The sequence below is a fragment of the Rattus rattus genome, chromosome 14, assembly GCF_011064425.1.
Source record: "Rattus rattus isolate New Zealand chromosome 14, Rrattus_CSIRO_v1, whole genome shotgun sequence".
Classification (NCBI taxonomy): Eukaryota; Metazoa; Chordata; class Mammalia; order Rodentia; family Muridae; genus Rattus; species Rattus rattus.
Genome location: NC_046167.1, coordinates 49,976,578 through 49,985,274, shown reverse-complemented (window position 1 = coordinate 49,985,274; position 8,697 = coordinate 49,976,578). Strand labels below are relative to the sequence as shown.

Sequence of the window (8,697 nt, the reverse complement as noted above, 5' to 3'; positions counted from 1 at the left end):
TCCTGAAACAATTATTATATTATTTTTTATGAAAAATATTGTGAAGAATGAGAAATTTCTCCTTTTAAAATAATCATAAATTATTTTGAGAGACTTAATGATCTCAGTCTCTAAAGGTATAAGATGGATTTTTGTATGTATATCATATATTCAGAGATAACTGTTTTCTGAAGGTTCTCAGTGGAAGTCTTAACATTACTGGGGAATAGCCACTTTAGAGAGTTTAAACTCTCAAACAATTTACTTTCTCACTTCTGAGTTAGAAGCATAGGATTGTTTGGTTTGGTGAGTATTTAAGTGTGAGGACTATATGTAAACGCTGTTTTGGGAAAGCTTCAGCATCTTCAGGCTATGTGTATGTGTGTGTGTCTGTGGTGTAACACAGGCATGCTTTGTGATTCTGTTAGTAAGCTTAAACACAATGACAAATGCAACTTACAGAAAGAAGGGTTTTCTGGCTTACGGTATTTAGAGCAATAAGAATCCATCATGGTAGGGAATCTTGGCAGCATATGACAGTTATGGTACAGGAATAGCTAAGAGCTCAAACCCTAGATTTTATGTATGAAGCAGAGCTTTAACTGGGAATGGCATGTGGTTTTAAAACCCCAAAGTCCTATGACATACTTCCTCTAAAAAAGCTGTACCTCCTAAACCTTGCCCAAATAGCACTACTAACAGGAAACCAAGTATTCCGATGATGGAGACTGTGAGGAATTTCATTCAAATCACTGCATACTCATTTGAGCCATGTCTTCTAGCCTTTTCCATTGTATTTCATATAAACGAGAAAGAAATTTCAAGCTATAATAAAGAATATGTGTATGTATAATATATACACATATATGGTGTGTGTGTGTGTGTGTGTGTGTGTGTGTGTGTGTGTGTGTGTGTGTGTTTCTACATAGAGTGTATTGAGACCAGAGAACAAGCCTTTCAGGATCTTGTCTTTAGAGCCATGGTTTCTTATTGTCCTGGAGCTTTCCAAGTAGGGTAGGCTGGCCAGCCAGTGGTCTCGAAGAATCTGCTTGTCTTTGCCTCCCCAAATACAAATGTATGCCACTACACTTTTCTGTTTGTTTTGATTTGTTGGTTTTCATCATGGCTTTTGGGGATTGAATTTGGATCCTTATGCTTGAGCAGTAAGCACTTCAGGGTTTGCTGTCCTATAATTCATTGCACATCTCTGGAGTTTAGTTTATTCAGATGAGGGACTTCATGGTACTTGTTGGATTGATCAGATCTCTTCTTTCTCAACTTTGTGAATACCAGCACATTCCTTTCTGCTAATCAAAGTCACCATTCTCAATGATTACCAGCAGTAACATTTCTGTTAGACAATTTTTCTCTATAATGGCAGTGGTAATTCCTCACTTTCATTAAGATGTCATGCTACTGTTTTTTGGCAACAGGGAAAGCAGAACATTTGTACTTAGAAACTTGGTTCCAAGTTCTATGTGAACTAGACTAGATTCTCAAAGTAGTCCAAAGAAGCCACATGCTTATCCAATTTGGGCTGTAATTTCAACAGTGTCAGTAAGCTAATTATTCACTCAGAGAACTCAATTTTCCATGCCAATTAAAGGAGAGTTTACCTTTGTCAAGAATTGGTTTGTGGATGTTAATCCATGAGACAAGTTATTTGTCTAATCTTTCCTTGTCTATTTTCTGTACAGTAAGTGTTATAGTATCTTTGGAACAACATAATTATTCACTAAAAGAGTTGTTAAACCCCCATGTATGTCCTTAAATTTTTATTAATCCATTACCAGGCTAAATTCTACATTATAGTTTCGGGAATATGCTTAAGTATTTGAAATACTATTATGTCTTCTTTTAGAGGACTAGTAAAAGAGAGCAATAGTTATCCCTTTAAAAGAATAATTATTTGTAAAATGCCATTTTATATAAAATTAACTATTAACTGTTAGCCTATTGATTATTCTCTATTTAAAATCAGTTTATTGGCCACTTGTTTGTGTATTTTGTCAATGTTAGATATAAATATATTCCTCATGAGTTTTTAGTTGATGTGAATTGAATGGGATGTTAATCTGTTGTATTTATGTTTTAATTCAAAATTATATCAGAACATTGTTTTTTTAACTTTATTTTGAAATAACTTCAAAATTTAAAAAATAAGTCTTAAGAATATTAAAAGTAACAATTTCTGCAAGTGCCTTAGCCAGATCATCAAATATTTATTTTTTGACCCATTTTCTTTATCCTTTCCATTTACCTGTTTATTTTGTTGGAATAGAGCTGAATATTTTAAAAAACATATACACAACTTACTGCTATCAGTTTTGTTTTATTTTTTCTCAGTATGCACTATTAAAAGCAGGCAAGGGGTGCAGGGACACACATGAGAGATCTCCTTTGTATTTGGGCTAGTATTGTGACACTGGGGGCACAGAACAGGAAAGCCACCTGGACAGTTTTCTTTGGATGCTATATTTTCCTAAATTTGAATACTAGTTGTCTTCTGTTAGGTCCCTACAACCTTGACATGTCTCCATTGTTCCTTGACCCCTTCTTTACTGGAGCATGCCACTGTGTCAGAGCTTTTCTTATATATGTCCTCTTTTATATGTGAGTGCCATCTTTCTCGAAATAGTTTGTTGCACACAAGAAGATTCAGTGCAGATGGCCTTTCTGAAGATATTGTTCCGTTGGTGATTTCAGCTTGAGGTACTCACTATGACAAGTGCCTAAGTACTTCTACCAATTGTATGTATTACAGAAATACTTATTTACATAATATATGCATCTTAGATGTGCATATATATATATTATATATGCATGTATGCTTTATTCATAGAAAACATTTTGAGACTCACTGTATAGTCCAGATTATTTTAGACTTGCTCATTCTCAGCTTCCTGAATACCGAGATTACAGATGTGTGCCATCATATTGCTAAACTGAAGTTATTTATCTTCTGTGAAGTGTTTTTAAATCTTTTCAAATCTTTTGCTTATTTAATATTTTGCTATTAAGTTGCATTCATTTTTTATACAAGCTACTTTTCATATATAATTATTAGAATTTTTTCTGGGATACTTCTCTGGATGACAGAGACTTAATTTGGTGAAGTTAAAAAAAAAGTTTAAAAAAAGTATGGTTACTCTTTGTTTAATTAAAAACAGCTAAAGTTGTACTTCTAGCCAATGTTGATAGTTTTTTATGGCATCATCTTTGTAGTTTATAATTTTAGTTTTCATGTCTTGAGTCCATAATCTACTTTGAAGTGACTTTTGTAAGATATATGGTTATAGTAACAAGCGTTTCTTTATTTTCCTGTATACATAACCAGTTGTTTGCACACTGTCTGGTAAATATCTGTTTTCTCCATTGATAATGCTTTGGAACCTTTGTTAGAAGTCAAGTGGGCATGCATGAGCTTGTTCACTTCTGGGTTCTAGTATATTCCACCACCCGTCAATGTGCCTTAAAGGCAATAACACATTGTCTTCATTACTGTAGACTTGTAATATATCTTGAATTTATGCACTTTTTTCATTTTAAAATTGTTTTCACTATTCTAAGTTCCTTGGCTGTCTTTAGAAATTTTTTAGTTACTTTGCCAAAATCACTATATAAACTTGCATGAATTTATAGATCAGTTGAGTAGCTGATATTTTAATAGCATCCAGCCTTGTAATCCATGAATGTGGTGTGGATCTTCACTTACTTGTCTTTATTATCCCTGTTTGTAGTGTTTTGTATGAGTTCTTATACATTTCATTTCTCATAGTGATATTTTCAATTAAAACATTTATATATATATATATATATATATTTTTTTTTTGAGACAAAGACTCATTCATAGTACCCTATTCTCGAAGTCACTATGTAACCACGAAGGATGACCTTGAACTTCTGAACATCTTGCCTGTATCTCCCAAGGTCTGGACTTACAGACAGGGGCTACCACCCTCAGTTATGTAGTGTTGAGGATCCAACCCAAGTCTTCATGCATGCTAGGGCAAGCATTACAGCTACATCTGTAACTTGCAAATAGAATTTGAAATTTTTTTTCTAATTGTTTCTTTTTAAAATATTTTAAATAGCTAAATTTATAAAGATTCATTGCTTTATTTTTAATTAGGTATACATATTTGTGAGTACAGGTACCCACAGAGAGTAGAGATATCAAATCAAATCATCCTGGAGCTGGAATTACAGATGGTTGTGAGCTGTTCAACATGGTATTTAAAATCAACCTTGGGTCCTCTGCAAGAGCAGTATGCTCTCTTAACTGCCAAGCCATATCTGCAGCCCTAAACAACTGATTTTATATACAAATGTGAGTCCTAATACAGCTAAACTCCCTTGTTGGTGCTGAGTTGATTAGATCAGATGGTTTTTGTACTTTTTCTACTGGTGACCTCTTTACTGAGATACCTGTAGGTGCATGAAGTTGATATAAAAATATTTGCTGATATTAAAGCATAAATACCTTCTGAATCAGTCTTTTGATAGAGAATTTTGCCAGTTATTAAGGATGAATGCAGACTTGCATGTTAATGTAGTGGATGTGTTTGTTAATATTTACATGAGGGATTCAATCCTGGTAAACTACCTGATGCTGTAGGATGTGGAGTATCTTCAGAATTTTCAGAGGTGATTGATACTCTGATTTTGTATATTAATGAAATGGCTGAAGATGAAGGAGGGGAGGTAGAAGTCTAGTTTTAACAAGATTTAAACACATCCCTAAGTATTTCGTGAACTGTGGGTATCCTACAAAGGCTTCTAAAAGCAAGGATGAAATTGACTAGATGCTTATTTTTGAGAACTAACAGCTAATTGCTGAGAGTGGAGAATTAGCAAGAGTACAGAGAACACAGCGCTATTTTAACTTCCCAGTGTGCATTTTTATCCATGCAGTTCTTAGCAGGAAGCAAATATGTGTTTCTACCTATACATCTATGCCATAGGTGTTCAGAAAGCATCTATAATTCATGAGGACATTCACATTATGAGTTAGTGGTTGCATATGTATGTACTATATGGTAGAAAATATAAACTACACTATAATTCAAATAAAGTGAATTCTACACTTACAGGAATATAAATATATTTTATTACAACTGTAGTATATTTCTTAGAAAACTTGGAGAGTAAAACAATAAGATAATTTGTGACTGAACTGTGTAGGCCTAGAGCTGTGCAATAACAATATGATAAAAACATTTGGAATCTGGGACTTACTTTTTGCATCTTTGGAATATTTCTCACAGTGCTAACAAATGTCCATTATAAACTTCATCTTTGGCAAATGTTGATGGATATGATGAATGACCAAACCAATTAAGACTCCAGAACTGTAGTGAATGAAGACGTTTTATGTATTGGTACCAAATGTCAGACTTTCCTATGCTTGTAGTTTCTGTTATCTCAATTGGCACCAATCCTTTCTTTTAACAGGTTGCTTTTATAAGTGGAACACGAGTTTGCTGCACAAAGTACAATGTCTCGATCCCGGCAGCCCCCCCTTGTGACAGGCATCTCTCCAAATGAAGGGATTCCTTGGACCAAAGTCACAATTAGAGGGGAGAATCTGGGTACTGGTCCCACTGACCTTATAGGTAAGGGCATGACCTCTGATGCATTGTGAGAGGCTGGGCTTTATTATTGAAGTAGCGATCTCTATAAAATGAGTTGAATAAAAGGAGTTTTTTTCTAATTTTCTTTTTTACGAAGGTCATTATCAATTTAACTCTATACTGTATTTCTATAAATCCTTTAGAAAATTTGTTATAGTTAGGTTTATTCTTGTTTCTTCAACTTGGAGAGTCCTGCTTATTTTGCTATGATGAAACCTTAATACTGTTTTTAAAAATAGAAATGAATGTTAGGTAGTTGGTCTAGAATGCAGATTTTAAATATAACTTTATAATAGATTATATGAACTACAAATGAGGTTGTAGAGGTGAATTCCCAGGACATGTTGTTGGGTGTCGTTCTAATCTCTCACATGAGTTCATTCTAGACTTGACATTCTAGCAATTAGTTTCATAATTGACAGAGACCAGTGCTGAGTTCTAGATTCTGAGCTGGAAGTGCCTTCCCTGTTCAATGGCTGGTTGACTAGTTTTGACCATCCAGAAAATGTTTTCTTTTTAGAGGAAGTAAATTGAAGTTTAGCACTGTAGTTTATAATTGATGTTTGAGCTTCCCAGATAATCATCTTTCCTAGAGTTACCTAATCATATTATGTGTAATTTTCTGTTTTTATCGGTAGCTGTAATTTTTGATAGTTTAGTAAACATCTCTTAAATTTATTCTTTCAAAGATAGGTGTGTGAAGAGGATGACCTTGAACTTCTGATCTTTTTGCCTCTTCCTACCAATTGTTGGAATTGTAGCCATGCACAACCACGCTTGATGTATCTGTTCTGGGGACCAGGACCAGGCAGGGCTTTGTGTGTGCTAGGCAAGCATTCTACCCGAGGAGCTGCATTCCATCCCGAAGACTGTGGGGTTAATCCAGTGTCTTGACTTTGGACATAGTTCAGTCCAGTTGTTTCTCTATTCATGCTGGAAAATAGTTCTTGGCATGCATGAAAACATAGCACATAGATGGAATTCATATATAAAACTATAACCTACATAGTATCAAGATGCAACAATTAGCAGTCTCTGTACATTTTGATTTTGCTTTAGTTTTGAATGGTGCTATTTTTTTTTGACAAAGTGTATATTACTTGTATAACCTTGCTAGTGTAGCTTTCAACCTGCCGCATCTGTTGCCAATAGCTCACTTTTTAAAAAAGCAAACCCACCTTGTTAAATAATGTGTGTTTTTAACTAAAAGGCGCCTATATTAGTCAAGTAAAAATACTATAAATACTACTTTACCTAGAGTTCTCTTATTTTTTAAAAACTGAGGCTAAACCAGGTAGTGTACTCCTTTAACTGCAGCACTTGGGAATCAGAGGAGGCAGAGTTTTCTCTGTTTGGTTGAGCCTAGCCTGGTTGACAGGCCAGTCAGCACAATGTAGTGAGACTCTGTCAACAAACAAACAGTAGAAATAAAAAAAAAATTCAGTGCTCCAAAACAATATAAAACGATGCTATTATATTTCATGAAGTTAGATTTGTTAGTCTTTAGTAAGTAAGCAAAAAATAAAAAGCTTAAGAAATAAATAGCTCACATGATCTATTTCCATTTTGTGATATTCAAAATAACTGGACTCTGCCCCTGTTCCTCAGTTTGAATTATAGCATTGTTACCTGACAGGGTAATTAACTCATGAGTGATTTATAATACTGTGGTTTTACACAACGCTCTGACTGGGTATTTCTTTCAGTCACTCCTTGGTAGGGTGTGGTGATGGGCCTGAGTTGTGGTGCTGGTTTACTGGAAGCTGAATGATGGAAGGCAAGTATAGTGTCAGTTTTATTAGGAAACCACTAGACCAGCACTGAGAGGCTCCTGTGGAAATGTGAGAACTGGGAGTAACTCAGTAGTGGCCAAGAGTGTGTGAATCACTGTGCTCTAGCCTGTGTGTGAAATGCCCAGCTTAGTCCATTCAGTAGGCTGTGTGCAACTGAACACCAGAAGAAGCACACACAGATTCTTTTTAGAAGATGGGTAAGTTTAGAATGTTTTTAGAAATGATCAGTAAATGTATTCATTTTTAACACTTAAACTTCTAATAGTAACAGTGCTTTCTGAAAACAATTGTCTCATAGTCTAAGTAATCTGACTGCCTCGTCTTAGCTGTAGTCCATTATTGTTCTAATTCTGATGATGGTGGAGGAAGGGAAGGAGGTTTTAGGTATCAGAGAAAACCAGATTCCATGGCCTATGTCAGGCACTCTTGACATCTATTCAAACAGGAAACATTATTATGTCTTTTTCTTTTTAATTTGTTGTATATATGCTTTTACTTTCAGGCTTGACAATTTGTGGACATAATTGCCTCCTCACGGCAGAATGGATGTCTGCAAGTAAAATTGTCTGTCGAGTGGGACAAGCCAAAAATGACAAAGGAGACATTATTGTCACAACCAAGTCAGGGGGCAGAGGAACCTCAACTGTCTCTTTTAAGCTACTCAAACCTGAAAAAATAGGTAAGATTTAGTGACTTTATCCTAAAGAAAAAGTATTGACCTTAAGATGTTAAAACTGGTAAAACTCGTTAAAACACCCTTAGCTCTCATGTCTTACTTGGTGGAGTGGGTTCATTTTGACAGTACTGAGATATGTCTCAGTGTTTGCGCTACTCCCTTTGTTGGTGCCTGGCTCCTAAGGTAGAGTCTGGAGCTGACTCTGAACCTCCTGTGCAGCCGTTCTCTTTGAGAGGCAGCTCCCTAAGCTGACTGTCAGTGTGAAGACAGTTCTAGAAGTTACTGTCGTTCCACGTTACTGGTGAGATCTGTCCCCACGGCGGTTTGGGATAATGGTTTTGGATCCTTGATTGTGAACGTTACTTTAGTGCCGTTTTACAGTTAAGATTCTAAGTGAAATAGTTTCTACTTTGGCCACATTTGTGGTGGTCACATCCTCCCAGGGCCAGATGAAGTGCAGCCCTGCTTTGTCCTCTAGAGTCACACTTCCTCTTTCTTAGGTACTCCCCTGCTGCTTGGCAGTACTTTGTATTTGGGAAGCACTTAGTAGTCTGAGGGACCAGACTTTGACCTCCAGCAGCTGGGTAGCTCCCATGCCTGTTTTCTGGGAGTTGAA

The 8,697-nt window shown here is 35.6% G+C and overlaps 1 protein-coding gene across 3 annotated transcripts in view; it reads left to right on the top strand.

Annotated features, from left to right (window-relative positions):
• Nucleotides 1–5,101: 5,101 nt before the first annotated feature.
• The window catches only part of Exoc2 (exocyst complex component 2), a 133,638-nt gene continuing 130,042 nt past the window's right edge, over nucleotides 5,102–8,697 (top strand). The window contains exons 1-2 of one of the 3 annotated variants that reach the window (XM_032885097.1): nucleotides 5,102–5,594; nucleotides 7,908–8,084. In XM_032885097.1, the coding sequence (XP_032740988.1) occupies nucleotides 5,477–5,594; nucleotides 7,908–8,084 (295 nt within the window). In that variant the 5' untranslated portion in view covers nucleotides 5,102–5,476. The remainder of the gene's footprint in view (nucleotides 5,595–7,907; nucleotides 8,085–8,697) is intronic. The other 2 variants (XM_032885095.1, XM_032885096.1) reach the window with 2 other exon arrangements.